At 30.5% G+C, this 22,885-nt stretch overlaps 2 protein-coding genes and 1 long non-coding RNA gene across 7 annotated transcripts in view; 2 read left to right on the top strand and 1 right to left on the bottom strand.

Moving 5' to 3' along the window:
- Window positions 1-22,885, bottom strand: part of LOC105432177 (uncharacterized) — a 337,430-nt gene that overhangs the window by 223,166 nt on the left and 91,379 nt on the right. The gene's annotated exons all lie outside the window — the stretch shown is intronic.
- Window positions 12,836-16,964, top strand: LOC105432171 (uncharacterized). Of its 2 annotated transcripts, none has more exons than XM_089083293.1 (4): window positions 12,836-14,062; window positions 14,723-14,932; window positions 15,421-15,554; window positions 16,107-16,964. In XM_089083293.1, exons 1-4 carry the CDS (start codon window positions 14,002-14,004, stop codon window positions 16,122-16,124), a joined length of 423 nt encoding a protein of 140 aa, XP_088939419.1. In that variant the 5' UTR covers window positions 12,836-14,001; the 3' UTR covers window positions 16,125-16,964. The 2 variants fall into 2 exon arrangements, with proteins under 2 accessions (XP_088939419.1, XP_011645143.1); XM_011646841.2 differs by having other exon boundaries at window positions 12,843-14,062; window positions 16,104-16,964.
- On the top strand, window positions 18,110-22,336 carry LOC105432196 (uncharacterized). Of its 4 annotated transcripts, none has more exons than XR_016140895.1 (5): window positions 18,110-18,196; window positions 19,603-19,868; window positions 20,250-20,394; window positions 20,674-20,846; window positions 21,490-22,336. It is a non-coding gene; the product is annotated as an uncharacterized LOC105432196 (long non-coding RNA). The 4 variants fall into 4 exon arrangements; XR_016140898.1 differs by having other exon boundaries at window positions 18,110-18,201; window positions 20,674-20,842; XR_016140894.1 differs by having other exon boundaries at window positions 18,110-18,201.

The following is a 22,885-nucleotide window of genomic DNA, read 5'->3' as shown; positions in this document are numbered from 1 at the left end:
TCGCAAGAATGCAGATATTAAAAAGAAAAAAGCTAAATGCAGCGATTTATCCGCCAAGGAAGACCTCGAGGAGAGAACGAGGAATGGAAGTCGAGATCGACGTCGAGAACGAGAGGGAAAAGGGGGAGAGAGGAAGAATTGTTCGTTCCTTCCAGGAAATCTAGGCCAAATGTCAGGCATCACTGAGTGGACAAACGACGCGAACTGCAACTAGGACGCGTCGCGCCCATAACGCCGGTATCTATTCATCTGCTACCATCGTGTGGGCGGTGAATTTCGCGTCTTCTCGGCCTGTGAACTCGAGTCCTCGCGTACTATTCGGGGCAGGGACACTCGCGCGTGTCGTCGATGTTCGACGATAGATAGAGAGATCGTCTTCCGTAGAAGAGCGGGGACGACACGCGTTGAGCCGAGCATAATACGCGCGATGCACGCACGCACGCACGCACGCACGCACGCACGCACGCACGCACATACATGAGCTCCGCTTTCATTTGCATATCATCGACGGACGCAGCCTCGACATGAATATTTACCGGTCGTTTATGCGGCCCCGCTCGCGGTCCCATCGGTGCGATCGTCCACCACGATCACGTTACGCAGCCTGCTGTAAATCGATAACACGCTCGATAAGCGACATACATTTATGTCATCTTTGCCTTTATTAACCAACGTAAACCTGCGCAACCTTCTAACAGGTTGAGTCCAGCGTCGTGATCGCGAGAGAATGTTAAAAATACATAACGTCCCAGTACATGTTACACATATATAAAATATATAAATTGTCGGGAATAAAAAAAATGTATAAATAGTTTTTGTAATTTTAATTTCTTTCGATTAGTATGATAGTATTGATATTGTCATGTAATATCATTCTGTATCTTTTACACTTGTAATTTGTCTTTTTCCTCGCATTCAATTATTATTATTGTTACGTTTGCTAATATTAGTATTATTTTATTTAATATTAATTTACTGTTGATTTATTTTATATATTTATCATGATATGTTATATTCATATATGTTCTTGCATGTTCCCACGCTACAAACCGATATGTATCGCCACCGAATGATCGATGCAGGATTGTCGTGTCGAGTCGCCCGGCAATAATCCCGATGACGCTACGACGGATCGACGAATGGCATGCGAATGGGTCGGACGAGAAGTAAAATTACGCGGTAAGAGTGAGAAAGAGGAAGCGAAAGAGAAAAAAAGAGAGAAGAAGAGAGAAAAAGAGAGAGAGACAAACGAGTCCCCGCATCGTGGCAACTAATTTAATAAAACCGTGACTCGTTCGTTGCACGGGTCGGTAGCCGCAGCAGGCAAATGTCGGGAGCGGGAGAGGGAAAAGGAAAGGCAGGAGAAGGGAAAGGGAGGATTGGAACGCGCGAGGGGAGAATTTTTCATATGCTTACTTGCACAGAAATAATGAGCTTGTCCATAAATAAAGAATAGAAGCCGCTCGCGGCGAATGGGTAATGAAGTCTCTCGTGGATAATTGTTATCGTTGGAAAACGTTGTTGCCAGCCTCGCGTTTTCCACGACGAAGCCGCGATGCCGGGAAAATAAAGCAGCACGATGCCGCTCGGCGCTGCCTCAGCGCGCGGCGCTTCTCCTCTTCCTCTCTTTTCCCATTTCTCCCTCTCTTCTTTCGCTCTTCCGGAATTTTGCGCGCGCGCGCGCGGCCTGGAGAAAAGAAGAATTAATATCGTATTACCGTATACATGTTTACACCGTGCTATCGTGTTGCACACTGCACCAAAATGCACACTTCGTTCTTATTGTTACAGTTTACCATAATTTTCATGACGAATCTCTCTTGCTCGGTTCTCCTGATATTCTATAAAGATTGCGCCAAGCTGTTCCGATCACAAGCACGGAATTCAACGATGTTGTAACAAATATAATACCCTGTGCATTCGATGCGCACAATTATCATTCGATACTTTCCCATGTATCCCACGATTGCTGGAAACTTAAGAGCGAACGCAGCCTGATAGGTCCGGTTCCGCCACTTTGAGAGCCGACAACTTCCGCGACAGACAAATAATTTTGTTTCCTCTCTAACGCACTACTCGCAGAGCTCGCAAATGCTCTTTGGAGCTTTACGAGAGAGAGCTCGTCGCACTATCGACACACATATCCTGGCGTATATATAAGGGCGTGCAAGCGCGCGCGCGCTTCAAGCTTTTTAATTAAACGTAACGCTGGGGTGGTGCAGCCTGCACCTCCCTCCTCTTTCTCTCTCTCCCTCTCTCTCTCTCTCTCTCTCTATTTCTCTTGCTCTCCCCGTTCCAGGAGTTCAAAGTCGAGCCTCGGGAAGTCAATATCAAATACCTCCGAGCTAGACGGAGTGGCTCTGTGCGAGAGCGGTAAGCACATCGAGCACAGACGGTAGCAGCAGAGACAACCCTCTGATACGATCTAACAACGTGGATCTCCCAACTCTGGCTGACTGCTGTCTCTCTTACTTTGTACGTACAGGGTGTCTCGAAATGAACAAGGTCCCTTTATCTATTTTAGACATGTGTGAGTATCATATAATATTCTCGGTTGTCTGATCATTCGCTTTGATTCTGTCCGAATCAGTTCCAAATTTGGATTATCTCGACTTATTAAAACGACTTATTAAAAAAAAATATCAATATTATTTTTTATATGCAAAAATACAGTACTCCGATGAAAGACACATTATCATTATTTTATGACCAAAAAATAAATTTAATATTTAATCAATAATTGAAACGCACTTTCAAAATTGCAAATTAATGGAATTTCTAGATTTAATTAGAAATTTGATTGATAAGATCTATTCTGATTTAAATCGATTTGTTTTTAAGTATAAGTGTTTCTACAGGTTTATCGAAATTTTTTAATTAAATGAAAAACTGATGCGATATAGAAATTAATTTTTTAAAATCTTTATCTCATAAATTTAGATTATATTATATATAAAGCTTTATCATATGTAAAATTAAATAAATAAAAAAATTTTCATTTTTTATTAATATTGATTTTAATACTCTTGATGAGAGTAAATCTAGATTGATTTATAGATAAAGAATTCATAGGTAAAAGTCGATCTATGACATCCTGTATTCTCTCTCTCTCTCTCTCTCTCTCTCTCTCTCTCTCTCTCCCTCCCGTTTCTCTTCTGTTCCGCTTCTGTCCGCTCGTTTTCTCTGCTTGTCCACCCACATCCGCGTTCTCTCCACTCCGCTGCACGTGTTACGAGTTTCCGCACGTACGTAAAGCCCGACGCTTCTACCAGAAGAAGTCCTGAAAAGAGAGATTCTCTCTTCGCCACGGTGCACACATAAATCGGACTGAGGACCCTTTCGTGTCGCTATTTCAGCGACCTCGTGCCGACCCTATCGAAGAAGGGCAACGTGATAATGGTTACGGCTGCGGAACACGATTCCCGCTTTCCGATGCATTCGAGAGCACGTGAGATCCAACGAGACTTTTTCTTTCTTCACTATCCGATGTCCAAACAGAGAAAAGGAAAGGAAAGGAAGAAAAGTCTGCAAAAAATGGGAAAATGATTCGTGTTGATTTCAATTTCTTTCCATTTGGAAACACTTCCATTCCCTCTTTTTTTCTCATTGTTTATACGCAATAAATTTTTTCAATTTTAAATTTTTTCAATTGTTTGACCATCAATCGTGTCTTTTCCTTTTGATGAATTTAATTTTTACATAAATGTAAATTTATCTGCCATTTATTAAAATAATTTAGACCTACGATCGCGTAAGAATCCTTTGGCGATTATCTCATCTCGCATGTTCTCTCGTCTTGAATGTTTCGAAGTCTATTCACCGCGAAGCACGTGCGTGCGTGAAGCGTATGCCGATTGCGCGATTGCGTTTAACGGCAACGCGGAAATTGCTTTTTCTCTTTGCCTGACAACCGCCACGTCGGGCGCACTCCGTGGGATCAAACATAATCGCGGGCGCGTTCTCTCACTCGCTTTACATCGCGCTTGATGATATATTTGGTCAGGTTCGCTTTCCTTTCTCATGTCTCTTCCTTTCTGCGGCTCTCCTGCGATCATCTCGACAGTAAAGCAAAAACATCGCGAGATAAGATATTGATTTGAGATGCAATTGCTGCATCATTAATGCATAAAAAAAATCATTAGTTTACAAAAGTCTAAAAAAAAAAAAGAGTCCAGTCCTATGTACGTGCTAAGTTTTATTGGTTGAGTATTATTTGTCGAGGTGTTTAACGCTGTAAAATTTATCTGATGTTCAAAATGATATATTATTTTAAATATTTATCTTTTGATAAATACGACAAGAATCAATGTATAATTCCTAATGTATAATACAATGTATAATACAATTACATGTAATACAATGTATAATACAATTTATAACAAGTTCGAAAGAATAGTTGGACAGTTTCGTTGTATTGTGCATAATGCGGACAGCGTTTTTCTTGTCGGCGGTGGCGAGCAGCAACAGAGACGCATGTCCGTTACTGCTACAAAATGCACGCGCTTCCTCCGTATTTTTTTCCTAATTAGACCGTGGTTCGTTAGCGGCCGCGCGCATATTTCGTTAGCGGTTCGTGATTTCGCGAGTTAGCCGGGAAAACGCCACTCTCGGACGTATCGCTGCCGAGTAACGCGCGATTATGTGATAGACGCATTACTTTGACAATTAGCCGTTAACCAGGATGCCACGTCGCGGGCGGTAATTACGATTATGCCGCGACTTTGTTGCTGTTGATCTTGATGTAATCAATTACCGCGCGAGAGAGCGCGGCACCCGCGCAAAGGCGAATCGCGTTGCGAAACGCATTAATTCGCGGGACCGAGACGCATTTTCTCCGCCATGCGGATTATTGGCCCGGACGGATCGTTAGTCCTCCGCGTGATTATAGTTATTTAGCAATTCTGCTAGCTGCGCCAGCACGGATTTCTAGCGATTAAAAGCCGAAGTGATGTTTCCCGTTACATTTATAATCAGAATTTTATGTCTTGTAATAACATATGTAAACAAAATTAATATTAGTGATAAAAATTATTTATTTATACAACCCTATGATATATATTTTCCTTTAAATAATACCGTTGAACGAGAAAAATAACGAAGATTTAAGCCAGAGCTTGTACAAACGCGAGGGTATGTTTCCGTATCTTTACAGAATGCTTGCAATGCTTATGAAGAAGAAACATGGCAGACGATAAGCATAATATATAATAAATGTCGCCGTGCGTCTTTTCATTCCTTGTAAATGGTGAGACTGATTGCGACAATGATTATTGTTGTACGCGATCAAACATCAGCCGAAGGATGGAGGTAATGCGAGGTGACTGGAAAATGCGCGAGGACGAAGAGAAGAAACGGCAGTCATTGACGTGCGTGGCCAACGGGAAGACATCGCGTGCATCGATGGCTTGCAGCGGGCATTTAACTTCGCAGCTCAAAGACCACCTTGATCTCGAAGGGCCATTGCGACGGGATCGTCCCCGACACTCGGCACGACTCTCGATCGCTAATTTGGTGCCGATTCGACTCCCAGATGCTGCGCGAAAGGTTAATGCAGCCGCGGGCGCGAATAAACAAGACGAGGGATACGGCAGCTCTTCGCGAAATCGTGTTGTGCTCGAAACAAAGAATCGTGATAGATTCGGTATGCAGATTTTTACTTCGACGAATTTACGTCTCGATTAAGCCATAAGACTCGATCAAATTTACTAGAAAGGCTAGACCGATGCCTTCAAGTCTTTCACTGGTAACGTGACCCGCGTAAAAATCTTTCTTACAGAATAATTAACACAGCTCAGAAATTTCAGTTTAAATATTGTTACTTTATGGGTATTCTCTCTTCTCTTTTTTTATATTTTTATGTATAATAAATTATTTATCATTGCTTATTGTTGTCTTCCTTATAAATTATATATCGTATATCTCGATTGACTTTGTATATTGTTCGCTCAATAACTTAAAAAAATGCGAACATGTTAAATAATAATATTTGACACCCCCCCCCCTCATGTATTTTGCTATTAAGATTCTCACGTTGAGACAGTTCGGTATCCAATGCTCCTGCAGATTCACGGATCCAGAAAGCATGTCGCAGATGTTAATACCACCACCATTCGATGCATCGCCGATGCCGGTGCATTGTTGGCGGTAGGACGCAACGAGGATGGGAGGATGAAAGGGATCTAATCTGATGGCGCGTTGCGGGTCCACCTAATGGGCAAGTCGTGTCGGGAACACGCACCTCTCGACTCTCGTTGTCGCCCGACGTGAGGAAAGCTAAAGCTCGTGTTCGATGACGATATCACCTTGACGCAATCGCCATACGTAAATGCAATGCGGACGCACGCGTGTATCTGGGCGCGGAAGGGAAACGAACGTGGAACAGTTTCACGGCGTGGAAAAATCCCGATCTGGAAAAATGGTCGCCTCGGTCTCCCTTCTCATATCGCCAAGACCGGCCGCAGAACGTTTCGCAGCGGTCATTGAGATATCAGTATCCGTAAAATATAGATGCATGCACAATATATATATAATATAATGCTATCGTGCGCGCGCGCATACGATGGCACATATATTTATAATATCAGTTCGAATTGACACAAACATATATGGAGCGAGAGATTCCCTGAAAAGAGATTATAGCGATTATTTTATATCCGTGTGCATTTTATGGTCGTACTATTGTATATCTGTGAAAAGTAAGAGTTCCACTTGCACTCTTGATTAACTCCCGATGCATTCGGGGAGGCGATCGTGTTAATAAGAGTCGGAGATAGGAAGTTCGCACGGTCATATTGTTGCGGAGTATCGTATCTGCGTTTTACATGTAGGGGTGCACGCTTCCCGCTGGCACGACAAAAGTGGAAACGAGCCGATAGGGCGATACGAGGAAGAGAAGACGATGAGCGAGCCGAGTCTCTCCGTGCTCTTACGACCCGATAAGAAAAGCTCCGCCGAAGGTATCAAGCGACCGACGAAAGCGCGAGCGCGATAAGATTAAAATACGACCGTGAGAGCACGGAGAGTCTTTTACTTCCACTTCGACCTCGCCACCGCGATTCATCACCGTCGCTAGCGTAAATCCAAATAATCGATCGCGACACACGGATTTAATCTGCTCTCGCGTCTTTAAATCCGGATTGTAAACTATTTTTAATGTAAGTTAAATTTCGTTTTTTGTAAATCACTTTTCATCTTTTCAGTCTACGCGACTCTATGCGTGTAAACATTTTTTTTTAGCAATTAGCTTAGAAATGATACTTAATCATTTATTATTCAGAAAATTATTTACAAATTGTATTTAAGAAGATATATTGATTGTAATAGCTTATTCATTTATTTTTATTCGCTATTTTGTAACGCATAAATAATAAGCGAGAATAAGAAAATGATTCAGAATATGATTTGTTCAGTTTAAAAATTAAAAATTATCTAAATCGCTTGGAATGAGATAAAAGAAAAGCGTAAAGTATCGTGTGCTTGCACGTGCATTAATTTTATTACAATCTCTGGGAAAATCCGGTGCTTGTTACGCTCTTGTTGCTGTCGTCGCGAGTAGAACCCCGACGTGTGCTCGTGTAACGTAATTCTACGAAAGTTCGTTAAATTATCGAAGGGAAGACGTGTAGAGAAGAGAGAGGGAAGACTGGCTAGTGGAAATTTATTCGACGACTTATAAAACGTACACGACTCGCTCGCAGCATTAATGTATCTGTCGTGAAATCGGTGTCCTCGGAATCACGCGACACGCATTCTCGATGCTGTCGCGGCCGTTATTTTCTCTCTCTCTCTCTCTCTCTCTCTCTCTCTCTCTCTCTCTCTCTTCCTGTCTCCCCTTCGACTCGGATTCGACCGGTTCGAGGACGCGTCCTCGCGAGCAATCGGGTGATCGCCGGCCGGCAAGCGGTCTTTGACGTGATCGAGAAAAAGTTTAATTGCGTTCGTACTCCGAGAAACTTCATCGCCCGGACGACTTTCAATAATTCCTGGTTGGCAAAATCAAGATAATATCCGATATAGTTTAGCACACGTCTGGAAAACGACTGTTTAATGGAATTTATAAACGTGTGTCCCATTCTTTTTCTTTCTCTCTCTCTCTCTCTTTCTCTGTCCGATTATTTTTTCGCGGGTAAATATGGCTATCAAACGTCATGCTTTTCTCTTTTTCGACCGCGATATACGACATGGATCGCGTATTTCTATTCCCGCATGTCATGTCCGATTCGTTAGTAAGATAACCGCAATGACAGCTCGCTGGTTATTTCGGCATTATTTGGTGATAACAGCACGCTGCTGGGAAAAAGCTGACTGCACGCGTCGAGAAAAACGTAGTTTTCCCAATTATTACGGAAAGTTTTGAAACAATAATTTGATTTATTTTAACAAAAGATTAAACCAAAATTATTGTTTTTATAATTAGGTATGTATCTAAAATATATTTAAAATCTTTCAAAAGCTCTAAATATTCAATGCTTCTACTGCATAATTCTATAATCTTTGCATGAGAAAATTATGAGAGATATTATTATGTTTACGCAAAGCAACAATTATAATTTTTTAGGAAAAAGATATTATTTCGAAATTGTTAATTAAAACTTGAAAAAACATACAAAAATAAAATTGCGTTTCAAGTAAATTTTTCAAAGGCAAAATTCTCAATCGAAATTTAATTACTCGCGAAAAATTGTCGCAATTATCGAAAATTATTCTTATATTTTTTTCTATTCTTCTCATTATTCTTGCGTTTTTTCTCTGCCTCTATGAATTGAGTTAACAATCTTTATAAAATATACACGTATAATGTAAAACATGTGTATTTATAGAATGAAGCATTCATAGAAATAAATAAATCGAAAACAAGTGAATTTTTTTTCTGCATTTTTGCTCCACTCCTTTTCAATTCCTTTCTTCGCATCACCTATCTATTTTTAGATGAGAAACACATCTATGATCATAATATGGTAGCGTCTCTTTGTAACATCGGGGACGAAGACGCGATACCGTCGAGCGGAGAGGAATCGAAGCGGAGAAAACGAAGGGGAGCAAGGCACGCCGCGCAATTACAAAGTTGCATAATTACATTGCGCGGTAGTAGCAGAGAGAAAAGAAAGAGGAAAAAAAGGAAGAATCAACCGGTACGCGCGCGCGTAACATTGCTTTATTAACAAAATGGAATAATGCCACGGTGTGTGACAAATTGGGAGCAACGCACGACGGCGGCGGCGGCGGCCGGAAAAGCCATGCATATTCATAGAACGCCCGTCGGTGGGACCGCCGCTGTAGTTCTCCTCCTTTCTCTCTTTACTTTTATGATCTTCTCTCTCCTTTTCATCCACGTCGCTATAAACACACGATCGTGCACACGGTAAGTCCCCGTTCACACGTGGCGCGGTCTCATCCGTACGTGGCGTACGGGAGGGAACGCTCAATAACCTAGGAAAGCTGATACCACCATCGTCTTTTTCATCGTTAATCGTCGAGAGACAATGCAGCGAACTGTGCGAATGGTGCATGCATCGTTGGTCGACTTCCTCAACAATAAAACAGGAAATCACGAATTCCGCGATTGTCATTTTTTTTTATCGTCGTGATTTCCTCGTGATTTCGTCGGGAAACTTATCCTACCTAAAGATTATTTCTTATTTTATTAGGAGATGCTGACGGATGAATCGATCGATATTACGATACGAGCAAGTAGCGAAAAAAAAAACGCGGATCTTGTATGCGGAACGTAGAAAATGGCGCGGTCTCGCTCTGCCTCTTTTTCTGTACGTTTTTTTGTACGTTAGGAACGCGAGCGGCGGCCCATTTTCGACCGCACCAGCCAGCTGCACTTTCCAAAATAACCGCCGAGTTTTTCTGAAAATGCATCAATCGCGAGCGGGATTTTCGGCACGAGTGGTGAACGCACCTGTAACTCCGGTCCCGGCTTATTGGGTGGCCCAAATCGCGAGCGTGCCGTATTTTTACGAGCAGTATACCCTGCTGCGATCAAAGCTTTAATTAATCAAGCCATTAACCACGATTTGATTTCTGATCAAAAGAGCCGCGATCGTTGATCGATATCTTTATTGCGCCATATACGCGTTTTGTGTGTTCAAACACACGGCACTTTGACTTTTCAAATTAATTCCACTAATTTGCGCACGATATCTCGTCTCGGTATCGTTGTTTGCATTTTCTAATAAAGATAAATTATGTCGCAAAATAAATTACGCGATGATTACTATATTTTTATTATATTCAGAAATAAGATTTCTTCCGGATAAAAGAAAAATTTTAAGTGAGAAGTGTATAAAAATAATAAGTAAAAATATATGAAATATAAATATATTCTATGTACAACGGAACGTATGTACTAACTTTTTCTAATGATAGAAAATCTTTCTAACAAATTTCTAATTATTATTATATATTTTACATCTATTTATTCTTTCTCTTAATTGCTATATTTATTCATGTCACCTACTGATCTTTCTCTCTAATGCCTTCATCGCTTAAAAAAGTACTTCTTTAATAATTCTTCAAACTGTAAATACAAATAATACGATAAAAATACAAATCGCTTTAAACTCGTCAAGACAAAATTCGATCTTTAAGTTTAAAGATATCGGCAGAATCCAAGGTGGTATTATGTCTTACGATCTCCGTGCCATAACGCGTGCGGTAACTGCGTGCTGCCAGATGAACATCCGCGATTGCAGAATGGGGACTTTACGCCAACGAACGCTTATACATAGTCGCGTTAAGAAACGATCGAAGCTCGCGAGATAGCGAACGAGGAGGAAGACGATGACGACGACGACGACGACGACGACGACAACGACGATCGGCAATCGGGAGATCCTTTGTCCTCTCGCTCGCCTCTCGTGCTTGGTTTCCTTTTTCTTTACGACCCCGCGACTTCGCGTCGCGTTTAGAAAGGTCGCCCGTTTCTAAGCGCTACGTCGCGAAGCTTATGGGCCGTGTATCTGGGCTGCGTGTGTAATTAAAAGAATGCGACGTGCCACGCGAGCGCGAATGTCCGCGAGTTTACGACGTGTCGCGCGGGCCGCGATAAGTCCAACGTGGAAATGCCAAAGCGGCGATACCACGATCGCGCAGCGCCGGCATTCAGCATCGGCTACTTTGCAGATTTACTTCACTCACGATCTCCCCCGTTTGTGTATCGCTCCGTTCGTTTCACGTCGGCACGAAGCTTCGCCGGGTGGCGCGTGTCATGCACGAACCGCATAATTAAGAGATGCGATTAAAAATGCCGGTTTTCATGCGAATAAATGAAGATTTACTTGTTGACTAATTATCCTCATTTAACTTCAAACAGCATCTGTTTTAGCGAGCAGATTTGATTGCAAATTCGATACAAAATTTACACCATAAGCAAACTTTCTTGATATGTCTTTATAGAAGAGATTTAGAGAAGAGACTTGCTGTTGATTAATTATTCTCAGTTTAATTTCAAATAGAATTTTCTTTAGCGAATAGATTTGGCTATACATTCGAGTAAAGGCAATAAACGACAAGTTTTCTTCCATCATAAAAACGATTCATCTTAGATTAAAATAAAAAGTCTGCTTATAATCAAGATAGAAAAGTGAAACCACGATACCTGCAGCATCATGCACGCAGATGCATCAGAAAGTTGGATAATAAGTAAGACGTAGAAAAAAAAAGAAACGATGATGTGGCAGATATGTTATTTGCTGGCAGCTACAATAAATATTCGATAAAAAAGTAAATTTGTAAAAATACTTTGAATTATCATATAATTAAAATTTTTTATTCCTGTTTCATTAGAACTAACCGTAGATGCATCTTAAAAATCAGAAGAAAGAATATTATTGATTGATTTGAAAGAATATTATTGAAGAATATTATTATTTTTTTAGCGATCCAAATAATTTACGTAAATGCATATAAATGTCAGACTTTAATTAAATAAAAATATATCAATATCTTAATTAAAGATTTATCTTACATTATAATTAAATTTCTTATTTATTTAATGACGTACACAATATTCTATTATATATAAATTATATATTAATTACTCATATAAGTAAAATAAAAAATGATATTATTATTTATCGAAAGTTAACTTATAAAACAATTTTTTATTATTCTTCTCTTTTAGTTCAAATATGTCATAATGAAATAAAAAAGTTTCAAATCTTGAACTCTCATTTATATGAAAATTGAAATTGATAATCTATAAATTAATATTATACTTATATAATTAAATTTACATTTATTATATAAGTAAATTACACTTAAATAATTACACACCCATATTCAAATGTACATTATAATTAATAATATAAGTATAAATTGTAATCAATTATAAACATATGTCAATTTTTATGTACATTTATAAAATATAATAATATAACTTATATTTTAAAAATAAATTATAATAATTTATAAACCATTATTATGCAGACATACATAAATGGAGGGATACATTGGAGATAAAATTCATCATAAACTTAAAATTTATGTAATTTTATCATTATTCACATCTTTTGACTGTCTCATTTTAGTGGATTACATAATATAAATGTAAATATACATTTTAATGTTAATAATATTTTTTACAAATAATAAATGTATGTTCAAACGCATTTATGTTTAATAAATCTTAATCATTTCATTTCTTAATATAAAAGATTTGTAATATAAATCAAACATATTTTATATTTTTCTCTTTCTTTTTCATGTGTAATAGTAGAAAAATATTAGAAAAAAAATTTATAACATACAGTCAATTTAATATTAACTTTATTTAATTAGCCAAAAAATGTATAAATGAAATATAATTTCAAAATTTAGAAAATTCAAAATTCCATTTTAAAATTCCATTTTAAAATTCATTATAAAATATAAATATAAATACAAATATAATAAAATTCACAAACCATACTAAAAATGTATTAATACCTGTAATATTTTTTTAAATTAAATTTACTTTAATCTTTTTCGTATTAACATTTCGAAATATAAATCTATGTAATCCTTATTTATTGTTTTGTTTCTGAGAACTATGACAAAAAATAAATATATTCAACAATGTTTAAAAGCAGTGTTAACTGATTGATCTTCTCTTCTTTTTTTCCATTTCAACCGAAAAAGGAAAGTTCGAATTCTTAACGAACAAGAACATACGATACATTTATAAAAATTTTAGCCAAAAAATTTATATTATTGAAAAATAACTGTACTTTAAGTTTATTTGCGAAATAAGTACAAAGATTTTTCAAACGATTGAAGAATGATTCTACGTAGGGCTGACAACAAATAATGTTTATTCGTATTGGCCAATGTGATATAATCAAACAAGTAACGTCTCGTCTTCTATAAATTGAGTTGTCATTATCATATTATGTGTTATATACATAAGATGTACAGACGGCAAGTTCTCGATTTGGTAAGACATATAAAGAATTATAAGTATTTAATAATTGAGACTAAAATAACAATTCAACAATTAAATATTTCCTTTTATCATATTTCTTAGTATTCTTTTATTGTTTGAGAATAATTTTCTACTAATTTTTATACAAATTTAAATTAAATTATATAAGTTCAAAACTATCTAATTTAATTGACAATAATTAGCAGAAACTAGAGTAATCATTATTTATGATCAAAGTTTTAATTATGTTAAAATTGTAAAATGTAACATAATATTTTAAATTTAGACTACTATGATTTCTTATTTCAGTATAATAATAATTTAATAAACATGCAGCATAAAACTAAATAACAAAAATCATTATAATGAGAGTATAATTGTCTTTTTAAAATAATATCCCTTCAGTACTATATGTAAAATATGAACAGTTAGACAAAAACATATTTTTTATTCACAGATCAAAATGAATTATATTACTTGTATTACTTAATTCTAGATATTACGACATTAATTGCGATATATGTGACAAAAGTAAATACAATTTATCTAGTCAAATTATACACTTTAGTAAGTTCAGAAAGATTAAATAAATAATGATTTCCACAAAACTACTATGGATTATTATCTTCGGAAGTTTATTTTACTATGTAATAGGTAAGATAATTCATATAACTGCAACAAAATTAAGATATCTATATATAATAACAATAATAATTTAAAAAAAATCAATTAAATGACATATTTATATTAGAAATGTAATGTAACATACAAATATTCCATCACAATATCAAAAAATATAGAAAAATTAAAACTTACATTAATGGGACAAATAAATTTATATAACTGTTATTATCATTATTATTATATTTTTATTATTTTTGTTATTTTATACAACTATTCAGTCAAAGTGTCAAAAGAAGATACAAATTGAAAGTTACATTAATAAAACAAGTAAATGTATGATATAAAAAATATAAAAAAATAAAATAAAATAATAGTAAAATCGCACAATTAAACTTGCATTCTGATTTATTCTTATTTAATTTTATAGTTCACTAGAAGATATAAATGTGTTAAACAATTTTTGTCATTTAATTCAATATTAAAAACATTGTAATAAAATCATATTTATGTTTTACAAAAATTAATTTACTAACTAAAAATAACTTTAATCATAATATGATCCAATCATTTCGTTTATAATAAATTACTTAAAAATCATAATCTTTACATATATATATATATAACAATAAATATCCAATAAAATTAGACTTAACAAGTCTTATTAAATAAGATATATTGATATTCTCATAGACGTAGGAGTTAAGAACGAAAGCATTTCAATACCACAATACATAACTAAATTTTTAATAAATATAACAAACAAAATCAATCGGACAGAGGATTCAAAAGGATCAGAATGGATATTTTCGGATATTTTTTATGGAAATCCTTTCATCTTCATATTAATAATCATATTTCTAATAGCAATTTGCGCAATACCTATACAATTAATAAGAATTGGTAAATTTAACTTTTATAATATTTTTGTTCCTAACATTATAATTAATGAATTAATATAGAAATATAATTTTAAATGTTGGTTAAACAAACATCTCATAAAATGATTCCTAACACTAGACTTCTATCGTATAATATTATTGCACATTAAATTGTTATGAAAAAAACATAAGATATTTCTTTCTTCTTATTTATTATAAATTTAGACGGAGTCAATTATTAGTTAATATTTATGTATGGAAAAATTGTAGGATATTTCCTTAAATTTATATATATATATATATATATATATATATATATAAATTTAAGGAAATATCCTATAGTATATATTACAGTATATATAGTATATATTATATATATATATATATATATATATATATATATATAATAATAATTTGGACAAACACGATTAATAATTAATATTAAAAACAAATTACTTTATCAATTTTATTATACATATATTTAACAATATACTCACGATATTTTCGCAGCTTGGAGAACCTACATCAATAATAGAGAAAGAAACATAAGAAACGTTTGGCGTCGATATTTTCGTAGAGATCGTATTGAACCTGTTATGAGATTTGAGAGGGGAAACATGAACATAGAAATTGTCGAAGATAATGTAAGTAAGAAAACAATGTATGCGATGCATAAGCGCAATTATATTATTCGTGATCACAGAATCGTTTTGAAGTATTTTCTTACAAAATAGCAATCTTACTTTTTTATAAATTCAAAATTAAATTTTAGATGTTAAAATATCTCTATTTTTTGTTTTCTTAATCACTTGATTCTTTTACTAAGATATCAACTCAAATTACTCCCCATACCATACAAATTACAAGTTTGTCATACATATTTTGGTTATTTCACAAAGTACAATATCAATTTTTATTTATTTTTTATATTGTATCGGATTTAAGAATATACAATATATTTGGCATAATACAATATTTATACTCGTGATTAATATACATAATTTTAATAATTGTAATATTAAGTAACATCAAGTTGACTTTAAAAATATTTCTCCTATTAAAATTTTGTATTTTTAGATTATTATAGATTATTATAGAATCTTATTTCTTTTAGATTATTATAGAATCTTATTTCTTTTATTATCTTATTATTAAATACTACATCTAAAAAAGAATTAATTTGTTTTTTATAGCAGGCAAATATGAGATATTGATAAGAAGACAAAAATGATTATATATAACAACTATACACTAATTTTTAATATTCATTTAAATTCAAAACAACTTGTAATGTGAATCTCGAGGACGAGTAATATACTTTTCATCATTTTTTTATATTTTATATTTGCGATAATTAAGTATCTGACTTAAATATATATAAAACTAAAACTTTAATTAAAGACTTTAGTTAAAGATACAAGTACATCAATATTTTAAATTTAAGATTTGTGTTGAATATAAACTTATTTATTTATTTATTTATTTCATTTATTATCTTCTTAGTACTTTTATTTATTTATGTATTATATAAATAAATATATTTATAAATATATAATTGTTCACATAAGTAAAATCAAAATAGATATCATATTTCGAACGTTTACTTCTTATATATAATTTTTTATCATTAGTTTTAATATAAAAACATAACATCGTAATAAAAATAAATTTCAAATCTTAAATCTTCAGTCGATATTGATGTATTATATTTATTTAATTAGAGTTTAATATATACGCGCTATAATTGACAATATTATAAGTTTTTAATAAATTATAATAAACATGTATTTATATAAAATATAAATCATAAATATATTATAATTTATATAAATTTATAAATTACATATTTTAACTTAAAAATCATAATTTGCATGTACACATATATAAATATTACATGTTAGATAAGCTTATAAAATCAATATTAATTATATAATTTAATTATTAATTATATAATTATATAATTTAATTTTATCATTCCTGATATATTTTAATTGCTTCATTCTGTCATGTATGGATTGTATAATACGAATATAAATAAATATGTATTAACGTAATTCTAAAACTATTAGTTCATTTAAATGTTATATCCAAAATGTCCTTACTGAAAATAAAAGTACACAATTAATTAATAAAGTACATAATTAATTACTGTACAATTAATTAAGTAAAAATGTATATTTACATCATGTATGGATGTAATACAAAATACTTGTCTTATAATAAAAAAAATTGTTTCTTCAATAATTGATTATTTCTTGATTATCTTAAGTATCTTTGCTAGGGTTGTTATTCTTCATGTTAATATGTTTGCAATAAATTTGCAAATATTGTTGATTCAATTAATATATTCAACTATTATTAAATTAATATATTCAACTGTCATGTTATATACACTAATAAATTAAGCATTCCTAATTTATTAGTTTATATAATGACAAATGCATTTGTGTATCGCATATCAAAAGCTGACACGCATTTTATTCAATCTGTTATTCAACCTTAAAAAGATAAATATATGATGCAACTTCGTCAAATACGTATTAATATATTTCCTCCTTTTTTTTTATGTGCTTTCCATAAGTATTACAAAAAAGATTATACCGTAATGTACAATCAATTAAATATTAATTTTATTTAATCAGGAAAACAGCAATAGAGTTGAAAAATGAATTTCAAAATTGAAAAAATTCAATATAAACATCAAGTATATTATAAAATAAATAAATATAAATATAATAAAACATATGGATTCGATTTTAAAATATATATAATCTTTAAATAAGCTTTCAAATCTTTTTGTGCAAATTTTCAGATATATAAATCTGTATAATCCTTCTTTGCTTTATTTCTTTGAAAAGAAACAAAGAACAAATATAATTTAATTTTTTGGATATAAAAAATTAAAAAGTAATCTATTGATTAGATTAATTGTGATAAGCAAACAATCAATTAATAAAATCTTCCTCTTAATCTTTTTCATTTTAACCGAAGAAAACTCGAATTCCTAACAAACAAGAACATACAAACATTAAAAAAATTTTAGCAAAAAAATTTATATTATTGATAAGTAAATCTATCTAACAGTTTCTTGTTTGTGAAATAGGGAGAAAGAACAAACAGAAAAGTTTCTACAAACAAACGATTGTACATAAGATTCTGACAACAAATAGCATTCGTTCGTATTGGCTAATGTGATGTAGTCAAATAGAAGTAAGTTCTTATTCTCTATAAAGTTGTCATTCTTCATCATGTACATAAGACGTAGAGACGGTAAATTTTCGCTCTGGTAAGGTAAAGAATAATAAAAATTTAATAAGAATTTAATAAGAATTAATCGAGACTAAAGTAACAATTCAACAATTTAACATTGATTTTTGTATTATGTTTTATTAATGCTTTTTTAATATTGCGGAATTAGTTTCTACTGATAATATTGTACGTCTTTAAATCAAATTATATGAACTTAAAACCATCTGAAAATCATGATCGTTTCGTTAATAAAAATTAACAAAAGTAAAATTATCATTATTTATGCAGTAATTCTTAAGTATATAAATATATAATAAACTTAAGTATATAATAAACTTTACCTATTGTAATATAATGTTTTAAATATTTTGATATTATATTTATGACTCTTTTCATTTTTGTGTAATAATTTAATAAATTGAATAAATGCTAAAATTCGTTATTAGAAAGCACAATTGTCTAAAATTATTTTAAGAAAAATATTTAAAAAATTATTATGTAAAAAAGCATTTATAATATGTACTTTCTCATACACATATCGTTAATATACATCGAAATGATTGAAATAAGTATTTTTAACATTTTAATATTTAGTAACATTTTTCCCGTAATTTTATAATTTATAGTTTTATAATCTTCTATAATCCGTTTCTGTAAATCTCTCAAGCAACAATGAAACATTTAAATGATTAAAATTTTTGTATAAATTAGTAATATAAATTAGTTTTCATTTTCTCATTTTTATTTTCTAACAGTTATTACACAGTTATTACACAATTTAAGTTTGATTGGAATTTAATATACTATTGTAATTTTTTTTTATAAAAATTGCTTAGCGATTCCTAGCTAAAATCTTAAATTTTTTCAAATTACATTCCATTTCTTATATTTTATTCCCTTTGTAATTATATTTTCAATTTTGTTTTGCTGTTAACCTGTTAAAATAATAACTTCATAAAGGTGTGAAAAAAGTATTAATATTATCGATTATATTTAAACTGTTTCTTGGTATATAACTATTTGAAAGTTTTTTTTTATAAATATGTATCATATAAACTTTCTTTTTTTTCCCTATCTCTTGTAAATCATATAATATTAAAACACTTATAAAAAGTTTCAATCAGAAATTTCAATCATTATTTAAGTTGTAAAACATTTTTTAAATTTTTTAAATTTTCGCGAATTTCTTAAAGAGAAAAATCAAATAAATATTTCCCTTAAAATCCCTTTCCTTAAAATCAAATAAATATTAACTTCCCTTATAATAGAGATTATAAAATTTTATTTATCTTATTTTATTTATCTATTTTAAAATCCTCTTCTAACATTTATTTTCGAATGTATTTTATTTCCCCTAAAAACATTTAATTGCTATTTTGACATTCTTTTTAAGTATATTATATTAATAAATATTTCAATGTAACCTTGATCGATTCTTTTTAGATTTCATTCTTTAATTATTATAAGATATGAACCGTTAGACAATCGTGGTAGACAAATATCATATATTATATAATATTTTCTGAGTCAGATATCAAAAATAATTATCGTTAATTTTAAGTTACGATACGAACAATTGCGATTAAGTGAATAAAATAAACATAATCTATCTAGATTAAATTTTATCAATTCTGATTAAGGAAAAGATTAAATAATGACTCATACAAGAACACTGCTATGGATTATTGTCTTCGTAATTTTAACCTTAGGTGAGATATTTTATATGACTATAAAAAAATAAAAATATATGTGTAATAACATTTATAAAAATAAAATAAAATTAAGTAATATATATATATATATATATATATATATATATATATATATATCAAAAGTATAGCATAACACAAAAGTATTCAATCACAAATAGAAAATGGTATAGATTGAAAATTATATTAATGAGACAAATATTTCTATATCATAAAATAATATAATTACAAGGAGAATATTACTATCTAATTTCTTCATAATAAACCATATTACAAAAAATAAAAAAAAAAAATATATATAAGAATAATTAAATATCTTTAAATAAAATTAGGCTTCACAAATTTGGTACAATAAAACAAAAATTCTCGATACCCTTTTAGATATCATTCCGGAGAACATGGCAATTACATTAAACAAAAGAGATTCAAAATCTCCCAATTATTTACTTCCGTATGTGCTCATATTTATATGTATGCTTGCCCTCATTATACTAATAATTCTAATTGTTATATGTTACAATGATCAGTAAGTTTAATTTTTATAACATTTTTCCTCATAATTAAATTAATTAATTTATATATAAATTCCTAATGCCATATTTCTTAAAGGATATTTATTAAAGGAAAACTTACATGTTAATATTATTAATATTAGATTTTAATCATCTAATATCATTATCCATATTATGTATAAAAAAATTGTTTTCTTATTTATTATGAATTTGGAAAAAAACAATTAATAGTCAATCTAAAAAATTTTTTTGTAAATTTTGATACACGAATATTCAACAATTTATATTTACAGAATTTTAAGGTGCATATCATATAGTTTCGATCATTTGAGAAACTGTCTTCATAGAAGTTTTCAATGTTTTCATAGAAATAATTCTGAACCTGTTGAACCTTCTGTAAGACATGAAACTATAACTAGAAGAGTATATTTTATCGAGGATAACTAAAAAAAAAAATATTACGTCAGTAAGAGAATATACAAATATATACTACACGTAAAATATATACTACGGTGAATATAAATATAATTACATTATTTGTCATAAATATTATATATAATATTGTATATAAACATAATATTGTCTTCAGAAGCATTTTTTCATACAAAATAAAAACTATTTTTAAAAATTTAATTTCATATTTATATGTTAAAATATTTCTATTTCTTTATTTTCTTAATAATTGTATTCCATATAGCATTTATCAAGATATGAATTTTTTTCTCTCTCGGATTGTTTATTTATTAATTTATAAATAATATTATAAATATGTCTTACATATTTTGTTGTGCCACGTGTATAATATCAATTTTTATTATTTTCTCTTATATCAACTTAAGAAATGTTTCAATTATATATTATATATAATATTTATATTACTTGTACATTTGCTTCTATACATAATAATAAGTACATAATAATAAGTATTTATTGATAAATATTTATAATATCAATTATAAATTATTAAATTATTTAATTCTTTTATTAGGACTTCATATATATATATATATATATATATATATATTATCATATAGAATCTTTTAATGATTTGAATTTTGTTGATTCCACTAAATATTAATTTCTTCTAAATATTAATTTCTTCTTTATAGCAAAGAATATTAATGTGAGCGAAGAAATGAACCAATCCAAACCTAATCTACAATTAATAGATAAATTTACTAATCTATAATAACAATTCATGATGATAATTTGACAAAGTGCGAATTTCAGCACGAAGAATGACCAACTTATTATTCCTTCTTTTTCATATACACAATAATTGACGTAAATGCATATATATAATAGATTTTAATTAGATAAAAATATAAAGATAAATCTTAATTTAAGATTTATCTTTATAATTAAATTTTTTATTTACTTAACATACACAATATTTTATTATGTATAAACATTAATCACTTATATTATTATAATTAAAGTAAGAAACAATATTATTATTATTTATCGCAAATTAACATTTATAAAAAACTTTTTGTTATTCTTAATTTTAGTTCACAAATATGTCATAATGAAATAAAAAAATTTCAAATGAACTTTTATTTAACTTTTATATGAAAATTTATGTTGATAGTCTATAAATTAATATTATACTTATATAATTAAATTTAAATTTATTTTATAAATAAATTATATTTAAATAACTTCACATCTATATTCAAGTGTATATTATAATTATCAATTATAATTATAAATTATAATTAATTATAAATATATATCCCTATTTATATACATGTATAAATTATAATAATATAATTATAATTAATAAATCATTATTTATATGTATACATACATAAATGTTACATTGGAGATAAAATTAATCATAAACTTGAAACTTATGTAATTGTTCACGTCTCTTGACTGTCTCATTTTAGTGGATATATAGTATTCCATTATAAAGTATAAAAATACAAATGTAAATATACATATTAACGCAAACCTGAGATCGTCAATTCATTTCAATATTATCCAAAACACCTCCGCTAAGCTTAATAGCAAATAATTAATAATTTTTTAATGAAAAATTTATATCTATATCGCATAAATGTAATACAAAATGACTTGATATACATGTATTATAATACTAAAAATTTCATGTTCAACAGCTAATTAACTTGAGAATATCTGAAATGTATATCTTCATTTCTCATGTAAATAAATATTAGAAATATGCATCTTATTGATTCTTCTTAAACGGATATGTTCAATTATCATTAAATATACATTTTAATCTGTTAAAAATAATTCTCACAAATAATAAATGTACGTTTAAACGCATTTATATTCGATAGATCTTATTCATTTCATTTTTTAACATAAAAAACACAAATGTACACAAATGTGTTTGTAACACAAATTTTATCAAACATATTTTATATCTTTCCCTTTCTTTTTCATGTGCATCAGTATTAGAAAAAAGATTTATAATATAGTCAATTTAATATTTAATATTAATCTTATTTTATAAAAAAAAATGCATAAATAAAA

The sequence above is a fragment of the Pogonomyrmex barbatus genome, unplaced genomic scaffold, assembly GCF_055798465.1.
Source record: "Pogonomyrmex barbatus isolate J1 unplaced genomic scaffold, ASM5579846v1 scaffold7, whole genome shotgun sequence".
Taxonomy (NCBI): Eukaryota; Metazoa; Arthropoda; class Insecta; order Hymenoptera; family Formicidae; genus Pogonomyrmex; species Pogonomyrmex barbatus.
This window is presented reverse-complemented; position numbering and strand designations above follow the sequence as displayed.